Genomic DNA, 24,307 nt, shown 5'->3' with positions numbered 1-24,307 from the left:
GCCGTAGAGAGGGACTGATCAGGCTCGGCTATTACTGCTGGAGCCTGAGCAAAGAGCCGCTACTGGACAAGTGCCAACAAGATCTTCAGAAAAAGGGGGGGGGGGGGCTGCTGGATTCCTTTTGCTGCAGATGATGGAGGAAGCCTCTTTCGAAACCAGAGGCTTCCCCGTCCCGAGGTGAAAAACCCCCAGGGGCTCTTTTTTTTCCCCTTACAGCAGAGGTCCTCAAATGTAAATATTGTGGTCGGCTGTCGCCAATGGGAACCACATGCAGCGTGCAAGTTGTTTTCCCACATGCAGGAACCACACTAAATGTGATCCATCCCATTGATAAACATGGGCTATATCACATCTGATGCAGTTCTGCATGTGGGAAACCCATGCGTGATTCCTCCAAATGTGACCCCTGGCTAAGGGCCTATTTCCACAACCTGCGAATCATGGCCATTTTCCACACAGCAGTCCGTGAAGAGGAAGGATCCCCAAAATGCATAGTGACAGAGTTTCCCAGCGAGGGAACTGGTTGTGACATCCTGCTAAGGTGAATTATACAGACTGGTCTGGATCATTCATGTGATCTAGGCGCTGGCCACAGCTGTTTGCCTGAACCATCTTCCACCCAGCATGCACTGCTCTCATACTTCTGCTGGAGTGGAGCATAACTTTTATGTGTGTTCATGTTTTCATAAAATGTATTATTCTACATGAGGCGCGTATGTTCCTAGTTTATGTCAGATGTTTGTTTCACCTGGCATCGCCTGCCTGCTTTAGACGCTTTCTATGGGTTGCTTTGCATGAAAGGAGGAGTCTGCATTCACTTCGGACTGCCATCTGCTTAACCTTTGATTGGATTAACATGCTTTCAGCAGTCATCAAACTGCAGAGGGACCCATTTTACAAGGGTCATAAAATAAGTGTGGCCATCATTATCTTCGTACCAATAAAATGAAGTCACAAAAACACCTGATTGGAAGGAAGATGGTCCCCTGTATGAAGGAAGGTATGGTTAGTAGTAAAGGGCCCCACTCCTTGGGTTGTAGTTGATTAAATTACCACAAGATGGCGAAAGGGTCAATGCGGCAAAATGTCCGTGTCCATACGTAATTTCTGAAGCCTTTGTTGGGAAATGTGCTAAGTGTAATACCCACAAGATGGTGATAGAGGGATGCGAAAGTTTGGCCGCAATAGCAGATGACACTATAAAACGTCAGGCTCAGAAACCCGCCTCCAGATCACATGATTAAGGCCGGAAGTGGCCGATACGCGTGGTGAAGGCGTCCTCACTGCCTACCGAGCGCTGCCTGGCCACTTACCCTGCCTGAAGCCTACGGAGGAGCCTGGCGCCTGCTGACCTTTCCGGGAGGCAATACACAAGAGGGGCTATGTGGCCTAGTACATCCAGGGCTGGCTGAACACGTGTGCACACGTTTCCCCATGGACATCAGAGTAATTCCCATCACTATCCTGGGCATGTGGACTGATTGTAGTGGAGGATGCCATCATTGATGCAATTCATTCCCCTATAGCAACTGGACAAACGACAGCCGTATATTGGTCTACCAAGTGGTGAGAGCCTCAGTGAGGCAGCTTGTTTATACTAACTGCATGAGCCGATGCACTAAACACTGCGGACCTATGTGAAGCTTCTTTGTCTGCTGAGACCTTTATGTGCTGTTGCGGATAAGCTTTTTGTGGGACCTTTTTTTGCGCTTTTGGCTTGCTACCTCCAGCTTTCAGTGTCCAGTGCTAGGTAGAAGTATGATGGGATCCCGGGTGTGCTTGCTGAGTGAAGTGTGCTGTTAGTGTGAGCTCAGCCGGCTGCGCTATTAACACCTGCAGTGAGTGTTTTATGATTTTAAAGTAGCACTAAGTGTCGATACAGTGTTGTCCACATGTTTGAATAAAGTCTTTCTATTTTGAATTTGAAGCAGAGTCTGTCTACTATTGTATCTCGAGGGCCCCACACAGTCGCCACCCTGGCTTCACCCTGCTATTTTGCAAAACACATCGACTCACCACAGCCTTCACGGCTGCAGTCGAAATTGCATTAGCACGGGTGCCGCATCTATTTCAGACACGGCCATGGCACCTAGTGGGAATAGGCAACTGAAAAATTGCAAACCCCAGAATCACAAATATCCTACTTTAGGGGCAGGGCTGTGGAGTCGGGGCAATTTTGGGCACCCGGAGTTGGAGTCAGAGTCGTGGTTTCAGAAACTGAGGAGTCAGAGCAATTTTAGATACCCGGAGTCCGAGTCGTGGTTTCAGAAACGTTGGAGTCGGAAGATTTTTGTACCGACTCCACAGCCCTGTTTAGGGGACCCAGAAGGAAACCTAATAGGGGAATTCAGCTGATTGGGTGGACAGCACACTCTTAATCTGCTAGGTTTCCAATAGGTTGAAGCAAACTACACCCACACTATGTGGCCAATCACAACCCTTTGTGTTATGAAAGAGTATTGATTGGAGAACTGTTCACTATAAGATTTCCTGCTGGTCGGAGCAGTGCTTTTCAGCGCTGCTAGATTTAGGCACAGCCGGGGCCACCATAGACTATAAAGGGAATCACAACTGAGCGACGCTCAGTGAGTAACGTTGGTGTCGTCAGAAGACTGATCCGAGGTTGCTTAAAGAGAGTCTGAAGCGAGAATAAATCTCGCTTCAGACCTCATAAATAGCAGGGGCATGTGTGCCCCTGCTAAACCGCCGCTATCCCGCGGCTTAACGGGGGTCCCTGATCCCACAAATCCCCTCCGTAAAGCGGGGGAGCGCTTCCTGGTTGGGGCAGGGCTAACCGCCGCAGCCCTGCCCCACACGCGTCTGTCAGCGCGTATCTCCGCCTCTCCCCCGCCCCTCTCAGTCTTCCTTCACTGAGAGGGGCGGGGGAGAGGCGGCGATGCGCCGCTGATAGACGTGACTGGAGGCAGGACTGCGGCGGTTAGCCCTGCCTCCAGGAGCGACCAAATGTACGACCAAGTCGTGCGGGGGGGATTTGGGGGTGAAGGGACCCCCGTTTAGCGGCGCGATAGCGGCAGTTTAGCAGGGGCACACGTGCCCCTGCTAACTTTGAGCTCTGAAGCGAGATTTATTCTTGCTTCAGAGTCTCTTTAAAAAAGTTAAACACAATAATTCGGCCTCCAGCAATCGCTAGAAGCCGAATTATATCATTCCCCCACTATCCATGGCGGCCTGGAGGTGGACTAGTAATCAATACAGCACGGACTTGTGCAGAAGCAGGATCAGCCATATACCGTCTGTATCCTGCGCCCAAGTCTACCGGTGCCGATTTCAAATGCATGCCCTGCTGGTCCCCTAAACTATAGTGATGGGAAGTCCAGCTCTTTTCAATTAATCGATTCAACTCATTAAAAAGAACCGGATCATGAACCGAATCATTTGATTAATTTCACTGGGGATGGTGTAGCTAGCAGTAACTGGTTGCAAGTCACTCCCCTCCCCTGCTAATTGGCCCAGACATTTATTATTCCTCCTTCTGGCTCCTTCAGCTGTGTGTGTGGGCTCTTTGCCACTAGCTGCGTTTTTACCAAAAACGCATGAGTTTGCCAGTTCTCAGGGTCCGTTCTCACTTCAGCGGGAATCGCGCAATTCCCGCTCAAGGCAAACCATTAGCAGTTTTTAAAAACCGCTAGCACATGTAACACTATGGCAGTGTTCTCATTGCTGCGTTTGCAGGTAGCGTTAACTGCAAACGTGTTACATGCAGCCGTTTGCCCGCGATTAACGATCGCAATTAGAATGCATAGCACCGCCAATCGCGATCTCTCCGAAAGCGCTGCAGTGTCCAGTGATTTTTCTGCATTAATAGCGGACAAATCACTCCCGCAAAACGCAATTTTAGATGTGAACGGACCCTTATGGCCTCCTGTACACGTTGAATAGCCTGCGGCATGTCATCGGGAATCTGCGGTGCGACGCAATCAGCGGAGGTAGTAATTAACCCGACGGGAAAACACCGGCTCCCGACGATACAAAGCTCCCGGATGAGTCGTGCCGTAACGCATCAAAACACAGCATCGGGTGTGAAAGGTAAAATGAAAGTCTATGGACTTTCATTTAACCTTGGTTAACGCAAAGTATGAACTTTGCGTTGAAATGCAGAAAAAAGACTCTAGTGTAAAAGAGCCCTAAGTGCAGCCTGTTTAAAATAATAATCCTGGGTGGCCTTTTCCACTGCTGCACTCCGATTTTTTTTAAAACGCATGTCTGTGCGATGATGCGTTTTGCGTTTCAATGTAAAGTATAGGAACGCACGAAAAACGCTTTGCATTTTGTATTGATTTAACCACTTGTATCTATTTTCAAAAATCAAGACAACACTTGCCAATCAGAAAAATGCAAACGCTTAAAAAAACGCACATCAAAATTGGTCAAAAGAATTTTGCACTGGAAAAGGACCCTGTGCAGCTGCAGTTCCTGACTCATCCACTAAACTGATTCGGTTCATTGTGATGAGTCAGATCACTCGATTCACAGGAAAGAAGCGGTTCAAATGAACCAATCACTCATGAACCGGACATCACTACCAAACTAGCGTCCAAACAGCTTTTTGCCTGTATCCACTTATGCCGAGCCACTTTTTCTGATGCAAATAGGCATTCGTATGCCTATGGAGGGTCCATTTACGTATTTTTTATTCCAAGCCACTATTGGCGTCACAGAATATTCTTAAGAAAAACAAAAGTTTGCTTTACTAAAACCGAAAGAATTTGCGATAATTCAGGTTGGAGTGAGCTTGAGATGTCTCCCAGAGCATCACTGCTGAATATATGCAAATTAACCATAGAATATTCTTGTTTCCCTTCCCCAGCCCGGAGTATGAAGAGCAGAGCATGTACCGACCGAGAACCAGTCCCCGGATTCCGGACCGCAGCTCTCTCCGGATGAGGTGCGCGAAGTCTTCGAAAGCACCAAACCACTCATGGCCCCCCGTCTCGGGGAGGCGCCGCTCCTCCGCATAGCGGGTATCCCAGTACCACGATTCCTTGTACATGCCGAACACGTGCTGCTTCCGCCGGCTTCCAGTCACACACGCTGTCCAGAAACGTCACGTGTGGGCGTGGCAGGGATTCGTACACGGTGACAGCACAGCAGGCTCCTCCTATACGCGGTGTTACACGTGGGGTTCCCCCACCTTCACGTCACCGTATGATGTGACCGTCTATATCTCCCTGCTGTCACCCTGCATTACTGCTCGTGTCCTCCGCACTGCTCCCGTCTTCTCAGCACAGCTTCCTGTTTCCGGCCAGGCGGTAGTGTGACTACCAGGCTGTGCAGATGCCTCCGGTGGGCTCTGGTGCCCGGAGGAGAGGGGGCCCTCCTGGGGTCCGCTCCAAGCTCGTGCAGACTCTACGCCGGGGATGGGAGAACAAGCTGCGGATCCTGATTGAGCCCCAGTACACGGCGATACTAGCAGTGTGCCTATGCCTGCTGGAGCTGGGGGTCACACACTGGGTCATCCAGAGGGTCCCCTGTAAGTGTCCCATCCTGCATGCTGGGATGGATATGCATGGCCTCAGTGTCCTGATCATGCATCTAACCCCTATACTCTCTCCTCAGACACCGAGATAGACTGGAGAGCCTACATGGATGAGGTGGAAGGTGTGCTGAATGGGACCTACGATTATATGAAACTCCAGGGGGAGACGGGACCCCTTGTGTGAGTATAAAGCGACAAACATTTCCGGGTGGCAATATATTTATTCATAACATATAAGTCATTTACACACACACACGCCCCCCCCAAGTTATCTGCTGCTAATTCATAATGATAATGTTACACTCTGTGTATAAATAAAAAATATTGCAATAATTCATGCATTACTTCTTTCACTCTACCACCATACACGCTGAAAAGTGTGATTGCAAGCATGGTGCTTTATAAATGCGCATTCCCCCATGATTACGGTGGCGATTGTTTTGAAACCGTAATTGCTATTTCTGCTTTGGGGGAAGAGCACGGGAAGAAATTGAAATGTGAGATTGCAAAAAAAATTGCATAGCACCGCATTTTCTATGCAATTCTCTTGTGCTCCCATTGATTTTACCCAATCGCAAAGATAGGAAAAAAGCTGCACACAACATTTGTGGCTAGGCAAAAATCAAATTGCACCACAGCGAACAGAGCACTGCAATTACTAAGATGAAACCCATGTGCTTATTGACCCCACGTTGCTGGTTAGGACCCTTTTCTGCAGGTGTGCTCTCATACCTGTATGAGCATGGCTGTACTGCACATGCACAGCAGCAAAAAGCTGCATATGCATGGAGAAAAAACTGTGCATGTGATGGCTGCACTCATACATGTATGGGTGTGCAACCACAAGAATACATCCAACCAGCTCTTATATGTTCAGAGGGAACCTGTGCAGGATCAGTGGGGTCGAGTATGATCTGGGATGCCTATGGATTATTACCCCCCTGCCCACATGCAACCAGCCTGAGTGTATAGTGTAGTGTTCACTCCGATGGTCCACTGTGGTCCGGCTGGAGCCCAGGGCAGATGCATTACCACCATAGTCTATATGGGGAATGCATCCGCCTGTCTGACATTATTAGACTGTACGTAAATGTGGCCCCCTTACCGCAGACAAGTGTGAACAGCTCTTGTACAGTATATAAAATAGGAGCCGTTCACTGTCAGTTTTGCTATGGGCAGAGAATGGACAAAAAAATGTCCATTCTCAGCTCAAGTGGGAACACAGCCTCAGTCAAGAAGAGATAAACCATGAAGTAATCCGCAGTTTCCCCGCAGGCAAATCGCATGGGGAAACTCTGCCATAGGGAACAATGGCACCACCGGCCTAAGCTCTTGCGCCAGCGATTCAGCCGGCATTTTCATCCGAAATGGTGCGGGAGGTTGCGAATCCCATAGCCGTGCATGGCATGGCTGATGGGATTAGTCTCAGTATCTGCATACCAGGAAGTGACGCCGCACGTCAAAAGTGGAAACGGGCCCTTAAAGGATCGTTCCTATGTCTAACAAATCCACCGGATTGTCGTCTGATTTTGGTCTGTGGAACAGCAAACAAGAACAGTAGTTCCCTTAATCACCGCACCACTCAATAAATTAAAAAGTCATTAAAACCACTTAAAAACACAAGATGGCCACCATGCAATGGCAATAGCAATAAGAATCAAATATATATTAGTATGAACAGGCTCCACAATGTATGAAAAAATACATATAATAATACACATGTAATAAAAACAATTTTATACTAATATATATATATATATAATTCATACTAATATATATTTGATTCTTATTGCCATTGCATGGCGGCCATCTTGTGTTTTTAAGTGGTTTTAATGACTTTTTGAATAAAGATGATGAATTTATTTAATTGAGTGGTGCGGTGATTAAGGGAACTACTGTTCTTGTTTGCTGTTCATCATGTGTTTCAGTTCCTTTCTGCACACTCATAACATATTATAATACTTGACATTTATTAGAGTGGTTGATGGTGCTTGCCCTTTTGTTTCATGTTTGACTATATGATTTTGGTCTGTGGGACGACAATCAGGCATGTGTACATGTGGCAAATGAGCAACTGATAACAGGCTGTTTGCCCAATATATGCAGCGGATCAATTGGCACGACTGTTGGGTTGATAACATGGAGATGGCCACGTGGGTATATGTTTGAGCGATGTATGCTTGTTTTGAATGCAGCCATGTCATGCAGTCAGTTTTGCTTGTGTGTCCAGTATGTAAATTAATTGGTCATTTATTTGATTGCTGTGCAGAAAATATAAGTCGTGTAAACAGTTTTTCATGGGGTCGGTCATGCTGTGGATTTGGTTGTGCACTTTGTTGGGTGTGTGTACGAGCCGCTGAAAGTTGGCTGCATGAAAGCCCACTAGATGGCGCTCCGGAGGCGATCTTCTGATCGCCTCCGGCGGCCAAAAGTAACACGGAAGGCCGCAATGAGCGGCCTTCCGTGTTTTGCTTACTTCGTCGCCATGGCGACGAGCGGAGTGACGTCATGGACGTCAGCCGACGTCCTGACGTCAGCCGCCTCCGATCCAGCCCTTAGCGCTGGCCGGACTATTTGTTCCGGCTGCGCAGGGCTCAGGCGGCTGGGGGGACCCTCTTTCGCCGCTGCTCGCGGCGGATCGCCGCAGAGCGGCGGCGATCAGGCAGCACACGTGGCTGGCAAAGTGCCGGCTGCGTGTGCTGCTTTTTATTTCGTAAAAATCGGCCCAGCAGGGCCTGAGCGGCAGCCATCGGCGGGGATGGACGAGCTGAGCTCGTCCATACCGCTAAGATGGTTAAGTCCTTTAAAAGGAAGGTCCGAGCTAAAAGAAAAAACAAGATCCACTTACCTGGGGCTCCCTCCGCCCCCTGGCAGCCTATCTGTCCCTCGTCCACAGCTCCTCTCCCAGCCGGTGGCCCCTCTGTTGCAGATGCTGACCTTGCCAGGTCGGCATCTTCTGCGCCTGTGTGAGCACTCGGCCCTGCCACTCGAGCTTGCACTCATGGTGTGGAGCGTTCTGCGCAGGCACAGTACTTCTTGCTCTTGTGTAGACCACTCCAGGCTATGTGAGCGGTGCGCTAGTGCAGGCACAGAAGATGCCGGTCTGCATCTGCAACGGAGGGGACCCTGGGCCACAAGCTGGGAGCGGAGCTGCGGCAAGGGACACATTGGCTGCTAGGCACTCAAATCGAGTGTACAGTGATTTTTACCATGATAATCATGGTAAAATTACCAGCGTAAAAAAGATAAGTGAAAATTGGGGGTTATGCAATTACAACAGTAAAACTTAATGAGTGCACCATGCATTTATTTGTTTAAGTTAATAATCTATTTTGTGTTACTGTTTTGGAACAGGTATCCGGCTGGATTTGTGTATATATTCAGCGCTTTGTATTACATAACGGAACAAGGAAGTAACATCAGAATGGCCCAGTATATCTTTGCTGTGCTATACCTACTGACCCTGTTCCTTGTGTTTCGCATCTACATAGTCACTAAGAAGGTGGGAGCTGTAAATCACTAAAATATGTTCAATCTACACAGGTCAAGAAACTGTTGTTTTCTAAATAATTCCCATTGTGTTTGTTATTAGGTACCACCCTATGTATTTTTCTTCATGTGCTGTGCTTCATATCGTGTCCACTCCATCTTCCTCCTTCGGCTTTTCAATGATCCTGTGGCAATGGTCATCTTATTCTTTTCCATCAACCTAATATTGCAGGACCACTGGAACTGGGGATGCTTTTTTTACAGGTAATTGTATAAAGCAAGGGAACCTCCACAATTCCCTTTCAGACAGCAAAACCTACTGTACTATTGTTTAATTACAGCAGATTGTGTGGTGCACAGGCTATAACTTTATTGGATACAAATTCCTGTTTATACTGTCTGGCAAAGCCAGTATGTAAATTGTAGGTTCTCAAAATGTGGTACATCTACTCCAGGGGAAGGGAATGAACTCATTAAAACTATTGGGGGGGGGAGTTAAATTTTGAAATTGGGGAGGAGGGATAGATCAACTATCCTGAAATAAGTATTTTGAAAGCATTAGTATGACATTATGGAATATATATTGTGTACTCTTCAGATGTTGCCCTAAGGACTCTTTTCCATGAACAGCTGAACTGCTTGTTGTTTGTTCAACTGAATGGCAATGTTCGTTAACCGCATGTTACCCGGCAGCAAAAAAAAAGGTCTCGCGTTGCATCTAATCACAGCAACTGCCGTGCTCAGATGCAAGTACATGGGGGGAAGGGGCCTCTGTCTACCACCTGTGTGGAGCACTAACAAGCTCCTGTAGGTGGATGGGAGCAGCTGACAGGCTGTGAATTTACTGCCTCAGCTGCTCGTGAAAAAGAGGCCTTAGTGAGGTATTCTGGAAATCCCGCCAAGCACAAAGGGATACATGCTATCCTAATGTTGAGACAGTGATATAAACCATTACTACTCATGTAGAATTGTCTCACATTTGTTTGCCATCTCTTTGTCATTGCTTTCTTTACAGCTTAGCGGTCTCTGTGAAAATGAATATCCTGTTACTAGCTCCAGGACTGTTGTATCTCCTCCTCTATCGCTTTGGACTTCTGCACACAATTCCAAAACTCTTCATGTGTGCCATACTGCAGGTGAGAAATCTATATCCTTTAGTTAGTAAGCCTTCAAAGGTTTGTGGCCTCTAAGTGAGGTAAGATTTTTCAACCCTGATAAAAGCAGATGTTATTTAAGGCATTAATTACAATGCATAGTGCTATACAGCATTCTTCAATTGAAAAGCAACAAGAAGACTTAGAGGAACGGTCGCGAAAATCTTAAAATTTAAAACACATACAAATAAGTACATTTCTCCTAGCGTAAAATGAGCCATAAATTACTTTTCTCCTATGTTGCTGAAACTTACAGTAAGTAGTAGAAATTAGACAGATTTTGGACTAGCCCATCTTCTCATAGGTAGGTTCTAAGGGTTTTCTTTATTTTTAAAAGCACTTAGTGAATGGCAGTTGCTCCGTCCAACTGCCAAAATAGTGTGCAGGGAGGCTGGCCAGCACCATTGTATTAATCCTTTTGCAGGGAATGTCTTTTATAAAGAATAAAAGCCAAGCTGAGAATCCCCGATAGAGAGATGGATTAACCCAAAACCTGTTGGTAATATCAGATTTCTACTACCTACTGTAAGTGACAGCAATATAGGAGAAAAAGTCACTTATAGCTCATTTTACTCTGGGAGAAATGTACTAATTTGTATGTTTAAATTTTAAGATTTTCGCGCTGGTTCCTCTTTAAAATGCAGCCAGTAGATTTTCTGTCTGGTTGTACTGCATCACCTTAATTCAGGAAGGTACCAGTGTGATGAGTGGTATCAGTGTATTCCCTGTATTTTACTGCATTGCACCAGTTGGCAAATATCCAGTGTGAAGAAGCACTGAGAGAGAGTGACTATAGGGCATATGCAGAGACGTGAAAATATGTACACTGTAAACCTAATACACCTAAGCCTGCAGGCTACTAGGCAGTCATCCATGTTCAGAGTTCCTGTTTATTTTTGTTTCACCACCCAAATTTACGCAGCATGGAATTGGTGCAATCAATGCAGTATATGATGATTTTGATCAGTCCAATTCCAATCTGCATATATTAACATAAATAAGGACCACTCCAGCAAAAAAAAAAAAAAGTTAGCAGTTAAAATCTGACGACTGACAGGTTTTGGACTAGTCCATCTCCTCAGGAGGGATTCTCTGTTTTGTTTTCAGAAGCATTTCCTGAATGGCAGTTGCTAAGTCTAACAGGCAAAATTGTGTGCAAGTGAGTAGGGAGGCTGGTTGGTAACTTACTGCTTTAGTAGTTAAACTGCTGTTTAGGAAATGCTTTTGAAAACAAAGAATACCCTGGAAATCTCCCTTGAGGTTCTTTCAGAATTTAACTGCTTACATTTTTTTCACTGGAGTGGTCCTTTTTAACATCAAATTAGCATTTCATTGACTACTCTGCATCATGGGTATTATTGGAATCTCAGGGAGAGAGGATGTGTCCTATGAATGCAGTTCCTATTAGCTTCAGGTGGCTGTGGCTGTTGGAGGGGGACAGTCTGTGGTTACATAGTTATTTTGGTTGAAAAAAGACAATACGTCCAACCAGTATAAAGTACAACACCAGCCTGCTCCCTCACATATCCCTGTTGATCCAGAGGAAGGCGAAAAAACCCTTACAAGGCATGGTCCAATTAGCCCCTAAAGGGAAAAATTCCCTCTGTGTTTGTTGGCTTGAGGGAGATTGGGGGGGAATGGATTGCTTTGTACGGTACTTGAGCACTAATGGCAGCAAACTGGTAAGGAAGAGTGGGAATCACCATAATGGAGACAAGACAAATGGGCAAATTCTGTTTGTAATGGTACATGTACATGAAATTTTGATTGGCCAATCACTGACCAATTTTACTACCTCCATGCAGTATGAGGGTCAACAGATTTTGAATTCTATGAAAATATTGTGTAGGTGAGCAGTTATAGTATATGGAAGTGGTAAAATTGGGTGTGCACCAAGTTTCAGGGGACGTAAAGGTCTTCTTTGTTTATAGGTGTCAATCATTTTGTATCTTCTGTAAAAATTCAGGATTTTTTTTTTTTTTAACTGAAATGTATTTTTTACACAGCATATAATACTTTGTTTATGTTTGTAGAGTGATGCAATGCTTTGATACTGCAGGTTATCCTGGCTCTCCCCTTCCTGCTAGAAAACCCAGCTGGGTATGTTCTTCGATCCTTTGATTTTGGCAGGCAGTTTCTTTTCCAATGGACAGTGAATTGGCGCTTCCTCCCCGAATATGTGTTCCAGCATCGGGCTTTCCACCTCGCGTTACTGGCAGCTCACTTATCTGGCCTTGCACTCTTCTGTTTTTACCGCTGGAACAGGTACGCAGAAAGGTGGCCTTGATAGACTTCATGTATGAAGAGTGAAAGTCATTTTTTGTTTTTTTAACTTGCAGGTCTGGGCAGAGTTTCTTGACGTTACTAAAGGATCCATCCAATAGAAAACCCCGTCCACAGAGGCTTTCAGCAAATAGTATCCTTACAAAATATCAGAAATGCTACAGGTTATTGAGCCTGGAACAGGTGTATACAATTAGCAATTTTGTTTTGTCAGTACATTAATTTGGATGCAGGAATATTAGATCACCATGTGCACCTGTAAGGGCTTGTTCACACCTAGGGCGTTATATTTTTATTTATTTTTTTGAGCACCAGCAATTCTGAAAATCGCCTTAAAAGCACTTGTGCAATGATTCCTTATGGGACAGTTCATATCAGCATGTTTTGTCTGCTTTCCGCTCAGGAAAGCGCTGCATGTACAATTTTTGGGGGGATTTTGCTACAAATCTCTTTATCCGGTGATTGCGTTTGCGCCTTTATGAATAAATACATTGTATTTATTCATTTCTGCGTGAAAGTTCACTTCCGGACTGACATTAGGAAGTGAAAAAATAGAATAGCTTTGCCAAAGCGCTTTGTACAAAATCATGGAACGCCGGGAGGGGGAAAAGTGCAAAAAAAAAAAAAAGTTGGCTTCAGCTATTTCGATTTTAGATGTGAACAAAGCCTAAATTAACCCCCTTGGCGGTATGAAAAATACCGCCAGGGGACAGCGCAGCAGTTTTTTTTTGATATTTTTTTTTTTTAAATCATGTAGCAAGCCCAGGGCTCGCTACATGATAGCCGCTGCTCAGCGGCATCCCCCCAGCCCCGCCGATCGCCTCCGGCGATAGGCGATCAGGAAATCCCGTTCAAAGCCATGGCGACGGGGTGGGATGACGTCACCGACGTCGGGACGTCATTGGGAGACCCGATCCACCCCTTGTCGCTGATTGGCCAGGCAGCGCTGGGGGGGGCGCGCGCCGCACCGGATAGCGGCGATCAGGCGCGCGGCGGCGATCGGGGTGCTGGCGCAGCTAGCAAAGTGCTAGCTGCGTCCAGCAAAAAAATTTTTATGAAAATCGGCCCAGCAGGGCCTGAGCGGCACCCTCCGGCGGCTTACCCCGTGTCACACACGGGGTTACCGCTAAGGAGGTTAATATAGCTCCCCTACAAAGTGCATAGTCAGAGCATGCTGTGTGGGTTCTATTGCCCCTACCCACATCCACACAGAGCATACTTACTGGGTGGGGTGGATTTCATAACACTAGCTGGGACTGCTGCTGTGACACTATATTCTTTGGTATTAAAGAGTATCTATGAGTTTATCACTTGCAGACTGCCCACTACCTATGGGCGTTGGCAAAGTGGCACACCCAGGACCACCTAACGCCCATTGGACTTCAGGTCCTGGACAAGGGGATTGCGGGTGATCGTATGTGCACGCAATCGCCGGCATTAGGCTCTGCCCACCCGCGATGTCAACCCGCCGACCAATTAGCTGCGCCAGGGGATTGTTAACCCCAGATCTGCCGCATAGAAAGCGTATAATACGCTTTGTAATGTATACAAAGCATATTATACAGGCTGCCTCCTGCCCTGGTGGTCCCAGTGATCGAGGGACCACCAGGGCAGGAGGCAGCCCCCTTGGCAAGCACACATGCTGATCTGGCCCCCCCCTGATCACCCCCTTAGACCCCTGTTTGCACCCAATCACCCCCCCCCCTAATCACCCACTGTCAACGCTATTTTTTTAGATTAGGTCTTAAACTGCCCCCTTGCGGGCACCTGATCACCCACCCACACCCTCAGATTGCCCGCAGACCCGCCCCCATTATCACCTCCCCAGTGCATTATTTACATCATGATAAAAAACAGGCTGCGCTAAAAACAATGGATAACTTTAATAGATAAAATCAAAGTTGATTGTTGATATAGATTCAATTGCCCTCAAATTAATGTATATGCATATACAATGGGCTATACCAATGAGCTCCAACGGGCACATGTGCAATTGAAATCATTTCCGGATATCAGTGTGTAATTCACTGCTTAGTGCAAATCTACTTGCTTCACTGCATATTGCAAATCTACTTGCATCCTGCACTTTAATTCCTTAGCGGGTCTGCAGCAGCCCAGCTTTTTATTTGTTGAGTTTTTACAACTACATAACCTAGCCCATTGTATATGCATATACATTAATTTGAGGGCAATTGAATCTATATCAACAATCAACTTTGATTTTATCTATTAAAGTTATCCATTGTTTTTAGCGCAGCCTGTTTTTTATCATTATGTACAATTTTTCCAAGGGGTTGGGGAACCTTTGACAGACTAGCAGCTGAGAGGTGTGGGCGCTACACTAAGTGAACATTATTTACATCAGTTCTCCCCTCTAATCACCCACTGATCACCCATCAATCACCCTCTGTCACTGCTACCCAGCAGATCTGCCCCTTGCGGGCACCCAATCACCCGCCCACACCCTCAGATCGCCCTCAGACCCCCCCCCCTCACCGATCACCTTGCCAGTGCATTGCTTGCATCTACTCTCCCCTCTAAATCACACCTTGATCATCTATCAATCACCCCGTCACCAACTGTCACTGCTACCCATCAGATCAGACCCTAATCTGTTCCTTGCGGGCACCAAAACACCTGCCCACACCCTCAGATTGCCCTCAGACCCACCCTTCTCACCTCCCCAGTGCATTATTTACATCTGTTCTCCCCTCTAATCACCCATCAATCACCGCCTGTCACTGCTACCCATTATACCCATCAGATCAGACCCTCATCTGCCCCTTGCGGGCACCCAATCACCTCCCCAGTGCATTGCTTGCATCTATTCCCCCCTCTAATCACACCCTGAGAAACCCATCAATCACCCCCTAGCACACCTACCCAGCAGATCAGGCCCTAATTTGCCCTGTGTGGGCTCCTGATCACTCGGCCAAACACTCAGATCCCCCTCAGACCCCCTTCCGATCACCTCCCCAGTGCATTGATTGCATCTATTCTCTCCTCTAATCACACCTTGAGACACCCATCAATCACCTCCTGTCACTGTCGCCCCCTAGCACTCCTATCCATCAGATCAGGCCCTACTCTGCCCCCTGCGGGCGTCTGATCACCCCGCCAAACCCTCACCCGCCCCACCAGTCACAGAATTTTTTTTTCTGATCACTGCTGGTCTCTACGACTTAATTGTGGCTGAGACCAACCGTTATGCCACACAATACGCAACCGCCAATCCAAGAAGCTACCATACCCAGCCTTTTTGGTGGAAACCACTCCCAAGTTTTCGAACATAACATTTTTTTGGGTCCTTCTTAACATGGGTCTAGTAAAAAATAATGTATTGCGGTCTTATTGATCTACGCACGCAATACAGCACATGCCCATGTTCGCTGCTGCCATGTCCAGGTCACGATTTGAGTACATCCTGCACTTCAGTGCCAATACCTGTCATCTAAGAGGCCACCCTGCTTATGACAGATTCCACAAAATTTGGCCCCTCAGACCACCTGTCATCAAAATTTGCAGATGCTTATAACCCTGAACAGTCATTTTAAGGCATTTGGTTTCCAGACTACTCTTCACGGTATTGGGCCCCTAAAATGCCAGGGCAGTATAGGAACCCCACAAGTGACCCCATTTTAGAAAGACACCCCAAGGTATTCCGTTAGGTGTATGATGAGTTCATAGATTTTATTTTGTCACAAGTTAGTGGAAAATGACACTGTGGAAAAAAAAAATCAATTTCTGCTAACTTGTGACAAAAAATAAAATCTTCTATGAACTCACCATACTCCTAATGGAATACCTTTGGGTGTCTTTCTAAAATGGGGTCACTTGTGGGGTTCCTATACTGCCCTGGCATTTTAGGGGCCCTAAACCGTGAGGAGTAGTCTAGAAACTAGATGCCACAATGACCTGTGAAATCCTAAAGCTACTCATAGGACGTTGGGCTCCTTAGCGCACCTAGGCTGCAAAAAAGTGTCAAATGTGGTATCGTTCTACTCAGGAGAAGTAGTATAATGTGTTTTGGGGTGTATTTTTACACATACCCATGCTGGGTGGGAGAAATATCTCTGTAAATGGACAATTGTGTGTGTAAAAAAAAAAAAAAAAAAAATTTAGAGATTTCTCCCACCCAGCATGGGTATGTGTAAAAATACACCCCAAAACACATTATACTACTTCTCCTGAGTATGGCGATACAACATGTCACACTTTTTTGCAGCCTAGGTGCGCTAAGGGGCCCAAAGGCCTATGAGCACCTTTAGGCTTTACAGGGGTGCTTACAATTTAGCACCCCCCAAAATGCCATCACCGTAAACACACCCCACAAATGACCCCATTTTGGAAAGGAAAGTATTCAGAGAGGGGCATGGTGAGTCCGTGGCAGATTTATTTATTTATTTATTTTTTTGGGTCACAAGTTAGCAGAAATGGAAACTTTTTTTTTTTTTTTGTCAGGATCATTTTCCGCTAACTTGTGACAAAAAAATAAAATCTATGAACTCACCATGCCTCTTAGTGAATACTTTGGGATGTCTTCTTTCCAAAATGGGGTCATTTGGGGACATTTATACTATCCTGGAAACATGACAGGTGCTCAGAAAACTCAGATGCTTCAAAATGAGAAAATTCATTTTTGGCCCCATAGTTTGTAAACACTAAAACTTTTACCCAAACCAATAAATATACACCTTATTGGATTTTTTTTTATCAGACATGTAGCACAATAAATTTGGACAAATGTATATAGAAATTTTACTTTATTTGAAAAATGTCTGCACAGAAAGTTAAAAAAAAAACATTTTTTTGACAATTCATGTTTTGTTTTGTTTTTTGTTTTGATGAATATAAAAACTAAAAATCACAGCAGCAATCAAATAGCACCAAAAGAAAGCTGTATTAGTTATAAGAAAAGGAGGTAAAATTCATTTAGATAGTAGGTTGTATGAGCGAGCAATAAACCGTTAAAGCTGCAGTGGTCTGAATGGAAAAAGTGTGTCTGATCCTTAAGGGGTTTTGTGACTGCAGTCCTTATATGGTTAAGAGAAAAATGTAGGTACTTACCTTAGTAGATAATCCAGAGACTTCCCCATACTCCACAAGCTTGCCATTCCAGTGCTAGGACTCTCTGAAAATATTTGACAAGTGCTTGTGAAATAGGTTCATAGGTCTGTGCCTCTCACCTGTAAATTAGCACTACCCAGATGCAAGATGGCCTGTGCAGTAGCACAGAGTCATATGCGCACAGATTTTTCCTCCGTGCATGAGCGGCTCCGTGCTACTGCATAGGCCATAAGAGTGCCTGCGCAGTGCAACTGCAAGCTTTCAGAGTGTCCTGGGCAATGGTCAAGAGAAAAATGTGGGCTCTAGAGACTTACCTCTGAGGTAGGTATCTGATTTTTCTTTTCAAAAGACACAGGTTTGCTTTAAAGGGATTGGATTGATTGAAGCGAGAAGTATATGGAAGCTGCCATACTTTAACAATACCACTTGCCTGGCAGCCCTGCTGTTCCATCTGGCTGCATTAGAGACTGAATCACAGAAGAATCAAGCATGCAGCTAATCTTGTCAGATCTGACAATGTCAGAAACACCTGACCTGCTGCATGCTTGTTCAGGGTCTATGAATAAAGGTATTTGAGGCAGAGGATCAGCAGGATAGCCAGGCAAGTGGTATTGCTTAACCACTTAACCCATTCGCGTTCCGTCGTTTTCACTTGAGAAATGTTCACCTCCCATTCATTAGCCTATAACTATCACTACTTATCACAATGAACTGATCTATATCTTGTTTTTTCCGCCACCAATTAGGCTTTCTTTGGGGGTACATTTTGCTAAGAGCCACGTTACTGTAAATGCATTTTAACAGGAAGAATAAGAAAAAAAACCGGAAAAAATTCATTATTTCTCAGTTTTCAGCCATTAGTTTTAAAATGCATGCCTCCATAATTAAAACTCACATATTGTATTTGCCCATATGTCCCCGGTTATTACACAGTTAAAATTATGTCCCTATCACAATGTATGGCGACAATTTTATTTGGAAATAAAAGGTGCATTTTTTCCGTTTTGCATCTATCACTATTTACAAGTTTAACATAAAAAAAAAAATAGAGAAATATTTCATCTTTACATTGATATTTAAAAACTTTAGACCCTTACGTAAATATTTACATGTTTTTTTATTGTAATTTTTTTTTTTTTTTTTTTATATTAAACATTTTATTTAGGTAGTTTTGGGAGGGTGGGATGTAAACAATAGATTTATAATGTAAATGTGTGTTTGAGTTTTATTTTTACTTTTAGTTGTTTTACTTTTTGGCCACAAGATGGCGGCCATGAGTTTGTTTACATGACGTCACTCTAAGCGTCACATACGCTTAGAGAGACGCATGGGGGACGCTGTCACTTTTTCAGCGGGGGAGAGGAATCAGTGATCGACACCATAGCCCGATTCACTGATTGCCTGGCTAGTGAACCGCGGCCGGGAGCGCGCATGGTTCCTGGACGTAGTTCCTACGTCCAGGAACTAAAATAGGTTAAGGACCGGGCTCATTTTGAGTGATCTGTGCTGCGTGGGCTCTTCAGCCCACAGCACAGATCACATTGCAGGCAGGGCGATCAGAACCCCCCCCCCTCTTTTTCCCCACTAGGGGGATGTCCTGCTGGGGGGGGTCTGATCGCCGCCGGCTATTTTGCCCGCTCCTCAAAGCCCCCCTCCACAGTGCTATTCTGCCTCCCTCTCTTTCCCTCCCTCCCATGGGCGGTAGAGGACAGCGATATGTCCTGTACCGCCTCTGATAGGCTTCAGCCTATCAGATGCCAGCAATCCCCGGCCAATCAGAGGCCAGGGATCGCCGATCTACTTTACGGCGCTGCTGCAACGCAAACGCCGGGGATTTCTTCCCCGCGTGTTTACATTTAGCCTGCGAGACGCGATCGGAGGCTCGCAGGCTGTTCACGGAGACACCCTCCGTTAACTGACATGGAAGAGCGGCCGTTTCCATGTAAAACCACTTACGACCAGCCGCCACCTATCAGCGTTAGGCGGTCGTTAAGTGGTTAAGAGAAAATAAATATGGCAGCCTCCATCTATATCCCTCTTAGGTATCCTTTAAGCCCCACTGTGGTCATGCGACATTGCATGAGCACAGCAAGGCGGAATGATGCAGGGTGTGATAACAGCGATTATCACCCCTGACCAGCCCCAGACATGAGCAGGGAATTGCAAATGTTTCCAATTTTAAGATAATTTATTAGTTTGTATGCAGCTAGTAATGGGGGTTGGATAAATGCAGCTGAATTATTGGTTCATACAAATTACAATAAAAATATGCATTAAGCCAGAAAAATTTGCATCCTCAGAACACCCGCAAGCATGTTTAGGTTATTAAGGAGGTGTTAAAATGTAACCATATAAGGGGGCCCTATACATAGACGGCTGTAATTAAGGACTTATAAACGGGTCAGTAAAATAGGGAAATATATTAGTTACTCTCAATATTAGACAATTTTCCAGTCAATATTTAACCACTTGATGACCCAGCCTTTACACCCCCCCCCCCCCCCCCCCAAGGACCAGCGCTATTTTTTGTGATCTGTGCTGGGTGGGCTCTGCAGCCCCCAGCACAGATCAGCTGGCACGCAGAGCGATCAGATCGCCCCCCCACTTTTTCCCCCTGATGTGCAGGGGGGGTCTGATCGCTCCGTCTGGCTGGCATGTTGCGGGGGGGGGGGGGGGGCGGGCGGCATCTCAAAGCCCCCCTCCGCGGCGAAATTCCCCCCCCCCCCCTCTCCTCCCTGATGAACCGGGCTGCACAGGACGCTGTCCCATCACATGGCGGCGATCCCCGGCCGCTGATTGGCCGGGGATCGCCGATCTGCCTTACATTGTAAACAAAGGAGACAAATGTCTCCTACGTTTACATTTAGTCTGCGAGCTACAATCAGCAGACCCGCTCCGTGATCTAACAGGAAACGGCCGCTCGCACGAGCGGCCTTTCCTGATTAATTAGGGAGGCACCTGGCGACACAGATCTGCGTCGCTGGTCCTCCAGCTACCACTTTGCCGCCGCACGGTATGAGTGTGCGGTCAGCAAGTGGTTAAATGAGTCATCAGGGGAAAAAGGATAAAATAAGTGGTACTTACCGGGGAGTTTTTCCAGCCCTAAGCTCCCAGCATGTCCCTCGCGGCAGCTCTCCCCGCAGGTCCGTCCCGGTCCCCGGCGATGATGTCAGAGCGAACTCCAGGTTGGCCTGTACTGCGCCTGCGCGAGCGGCACTGTCAATCACCGCCACATGGGACGGAGCGGACTGCGCAGGCACAGACCTACTGCGCCTGCGCAGTCCGCTCCGGCCCAAGTGGCGATGATTGGCTCGCGCAGGCCAGGCCGACCTGGAGGTAGCTCTAACGTCATCGCCGGGGACCGGGACGGACCTGCGGGGAGGGACATGCTGGGAGCTTAGGGCTGGAAGAAGCCCCCGGTAAGTACCCCTTATATTATCCTTTTTGCCCTGATGAGTAAGCATCTTGGTTGTATTCGAGTATAACAGTGTATAGTTTGTTTTTGGAAGTCATTACCCTCTATTTAAAAAATAAATAAATATATAAAACTGTTGCCCTGCAGCAAATTTCAGCAGTTTGTCTCCAAGAACAAAGTTTGACCTGTGTACAGTATAGGATTGTTACTTTTTTTTTTTTTTATAAATTGGAACAAGTGATTGAAGATACTTGTACTTCTAAATTATTTTAGAAAGTTTAAGTAGTCTTTACAGCAATTGTAAGAATCAAGATAGAACTCGTGATTTATATTTATAAACCTGCGTTTTAGTGGATTTGGCTGCTAAAGATCATGGTTGGAAGACGTGGTTATCCTAGGTGTAGCGGTCACTTGCGAAATGTATTATGAGAACTCTGTTTCTTTTACAAACTGGTTTTGGACTATTGTATTTCCTCAGATGATTTCTTTAATGATGCCAGTCCAACTTCCAGAAGAGTGGCACACAAGTAGGCAGGCTGGATGGTACCTTTTGTATAAGTCTTTGGAAAGGAGTGCCATTGTAAATCATAAATGAAACCTTGAGAACCCACCATGATGAGATTGACTAGTCTGAAACCTGTCAATAAGGGCTTCAGAGGAGTCAGATTAATAAGACCTAGTGTAAGTGACACCTACATAGGGTATACATGAAAAGTAATATTTACAGTGCATTTACTCTGAGTTAAATATGGAATATAAAATATACACAGGAGGTCTGCTTGAAAGGGACCCTGAGCAGTAGAAAAACAGAATCGGGACTTACCTAGGATTTCTTCATTGCCTGTGAGGTCCACCGGCGTCGTCCTCCTGCTTTTCTCCTGGTCCTTCTGGCAGCTCCAGTAGTTCGGCAAGTTTAGTTGAAGTTGCCCATGTGTGATGCCAGAGCGTCATCAGGCCAGCCGTATAAGTCCTGCGCAGTTCAGTTTTAGAGAACTGTGTATGCCCAGGATGCAGGCCTAGGCTACTTCAGCAGATTTATCGGAGCCACCAACTGGACCAGGAGAAGAAGCAGGACGATGGCGGGGGGGGGGGGGGGGGGGGACCTTGTGGGCTACGGGGGGCTTGAGGAAGCCCCAGGCAAGTCCCGATTTCTGTTTTTCCTACTGCTCAGGGTCTATTTTTATTTTTTTTTTTTTGTTCTGTCACAGCTTCTTTTGCCTGTGCTGACAGTGGATTTTATTTTCACATTTGCGGTTCTATTTTAAAGCTGCTGCATTTACCCTTCCGACCAGCTTTAAGAGTTTGTAACTACAAGTAGTTTTAAAGGTTTATAACAGATTTTTTTGTTTTTTTTTCTATTCATATAGCTCCAGCCTCTTCCGTAGCACTCTACATAGTATAACTATATCATACTTTACACAGGACAGGAGGTGAACCTGGGTATTAGAGACGGATTATTTTCCTTGACTTTCTCAGAGATTATCTTTGTCTTATTTTCCAGTAACTTCTTGGGAATCGCCTTTAGCCGTTCCTTACATTACCAGTTTTATGTCTGGTATTTCCACACACTGCCATATCTTCTGTGGTGCACAAACACTAGTGCCTTGCCATGGCCTGCCAAGTATGTATCCTGAGCACTTGAATTTATTGTATTTTAGGTATTGTTTTCTTAATTATTTGTTCCATTTTATTTTATTTTTTTTAGGGTACTTATTCTTGGCCTTATTGAGCTCTCCTGGAATACATTTCCCTCTACCTCAGTGAGCTCTTGTGCACTTCACATTTGTCATGGAGCCATTTTGCTGCACTTGTGGTACGGTGTTCCACCAGATGATGCCATTACTTCAGAATCTACATCTACAACACGGACTTCCCGCAGAAAGAAGGACTAATATCCTGATCAGCCTCCATAAAGGGGCATACACTTGTAATACTTTTATCTGAATGTTTAGGGTACAAGGAAACACAAGAAGTGTTTGGGTTTTTTCCCCCCCTCTCTCGTGCTGCCAGGGGTTGGAGGAAAGAATAGTCTTTATTTTTGTAAGCCAATAAACGTGGGATTTCATCACCTGCTTAGCTGACTTAATGGTTTTGAGTGGAATATCCAAAGCCTAGTATCACAATATTAATGACTTTTGCTCAGAATTTCCCAGCATGCCACATATGAGACAAGAATCAATAATTGGTCAACGCCTTTATTTTCTTATACTAAAATAAGCTCATATATCACCTGGTTTGTAGCACAGCATATTTAAATTCAGGTTTTCATCCCAATGACGAAGAAGAAGGAAAAGCTGACGGGCAGCTCCTTTTAGAGCTGGCAGCTGTAACCCATCAGGGAATGTTTGTACCCGTAGCCATCCCTCTGCTTTTGCTGCAAGCAGTTCCCATTCTGTGAAGAACCCTGCACAGCGATGCTCAAGCCAAGCAAGTGCCACTGCTGTAGCCCAGGAACAGCCCTCGATATCTGTGTCCAGTTCTGTGCCTGCCTCTGAAGGGCATGGAGAGGTATCACATGGATCAGTCTCTGATCCCCTCCCACTGTCTGCTTGATGGCATAGTGCTTCAGGGCAGGATGTGGCGTAGAGGGGGAGAAAGGAGTTATTCTGTGTCACTGGGACTTGAGGCTGGGATCCTCCTTTACAGGTCTGTGCTCCCCCTTTTAGAAAGTCACCAGATTCTGATGGGCATGGCTCAGACACTGGACTTAGGCTTCCACGATGACTGGAGAATGGGGACGTGCGCAGAAGACGCTGAAGAGAGATTTGCACTACATTGGAAAAATTACTGTTCAGGCTGAAAAACCCCTCTGCAAATTGTAAGCTTATCTGGAATCAAAATGAATGATTGTGTAAGCAAACAATACTTTAGAATGTAATAACACTGCTTAGTATACATAGCTCACCAGGGGTAAATAGTCTTGTAGCACCAGTTCAGTGCTTGGCTCTGTGTCACCTGTTAAGCATGGTTTTAGTGGAGACAGTTTCCCAGACATGCTACGAATTTTCTTCTTTCCCACGTTTATCCTGTGCATGATAAGAATAGATAGCAAAACATGAGAACCACAGCACCAGAGATGACCAATGAGAATCTAATTGTCCAAGCGGGTATGGATTATATGCAGCTTGGATGTCAATGCATATCAACAGCAACTGCATTTAATTGGCCTAGTCCTAAGCTGCACCTACTTTTCAAGAAAATGTGCATGGACTTAGAATATTAGCATCTCATTGATAATCTCTACATCGCACAATGAAGCAGGAGTAAAGGCATAGAGAGTCAATCTCACCTAGAGCTCAAGGAAGCATCAGAAGACTTCTGGGTGCCAGAAATGTGTCCTGAAATACAGTAAATATCAAACATTGTTTACACTCTGTTTCTAAATAAAGTATTCTGAAGAAA

General features: G+C 45.7%; 3 protein-coding genes across 4 annotated transcripts in view; 1 reads left to right on the top strand and 2 right to left on the bottom strand.

The window, feature by feature from the left end:
• EEF1AKMT4 (EEF1A lysine methyltransferase 4) overlaps nt 1-5,236 on the bottom strand; it is a 20,931-nt gene extending 15,695 nt beyond the window's left edge. The window contains exon 1 of the mRNA XM_068281316.1: nt 4,861-5,236. Coding sequence (XP_068137417.1) covers nt 4,861-5,011 — 151 coding nt within the window. The 5' untranslated portion in view covers nt 5,012-5,236. The remainder of the gene's footprint in view (nt 1-4,860) is intronic.
• ALG3 (ALG3 alpha-1,3- mannosyltransferase) lies at nt 5,053-24,307 on the top strand. The gene is made up of 9 exons (XM_068281315.1): nt 5,053-5,491; nt 5,578-5,677; nt 8,852-8,999; nt 9,090-9,250; nt 10,002-10,122; nt 12,200-12,405; nt 12,480-12,556; nt 22,382-22,526; nt 22,611-24,307. Exons 1-9 carry the CDS (start codon nt 5,296-5,298, stop codon nt 22,795-22,797), a joined length of 1,341 nt encoding a protein of 446 aa, XP_068137416.1. The 5' UTR covers nt 5,053-5,295; the 3' UTR covers nt 22,798-24,307.
• The window catches only part of VWA5B2 (von Willebrand factor A domain containing 5B2), a 72,099-nt gene continuing 70,887 nt past the window's right edge, over nt 23,096-24,307 (bottom strand). For both annotated transcript variants that reach the window (XM_068281313.1, XM_068281314.1), the window contains exons 20-22: nt 24,195-24,243; nt 23,811-23,931; nt 23,096-23,733 (exon numbers count right to left, since the gene is read on the bottom strand). In XM_068281313.1, the coding sequence (XP_068137414.1) occupies nt 23,125-23,733; nt 23,811-23,931; nt 24,195-24,243 (779 nt within the window). In that variant the 3' untranslated portion in view covers nt 23,096-23,124. The remainder of the gene's footprint in view (nt 23,734-23,810; nt 23,932-24,194; nt 24,244-24,307) is intronic.

Source organism: Hyperolius riggenbachi, chromosome 4 (assembly GCF_040937935.1).
Source record: "Hyperolius riggenbachi isolate aHypRig1 chromosome 4, aHypRig1.pri, whole genome shotgun sequence".
In the NCBI taxonomy this organism is placed as follows: domain Eukaryota; kingdom Metazoa; phylum Chordata; class Amphibia; order Anura; family Hyperoliidae; genus Hyperolius; species Hyperolius riggenbachi.
Note: the sequence above shows the minus strand (reverse complement) of the source record. Positions and strands in the feature narration are given on the sequence as shown.

What these genes read in the sequence shown, in the direction of transcription:
- ALG3 (XM_068281315.1), top strand. Translation starts at nt 5,296, where the DNA reads ATGCCTCCGGTGGGCTCTGGTGCCCGGAGGAGAGGGGGCCCTCCTGGG. An exon ending in GGGGAGACGGGACCCCTTGT is followed by an intron (nt 5,678 to 8,851) that starts GTGAGTATAAAG and finishes GTTTTGGAACAG; the next exon opens with GTATCCGGCTGGATTTGTGT. An exon ending in TGGGGATGCTTTTTTTACAG is followed by an intron (nt 9,251 to 10,001) that starts GTAATTGTATAA and finishes CTTTCTTTACAG; the next exon opens with CTTAGCGGTCTCTGTGAAAA.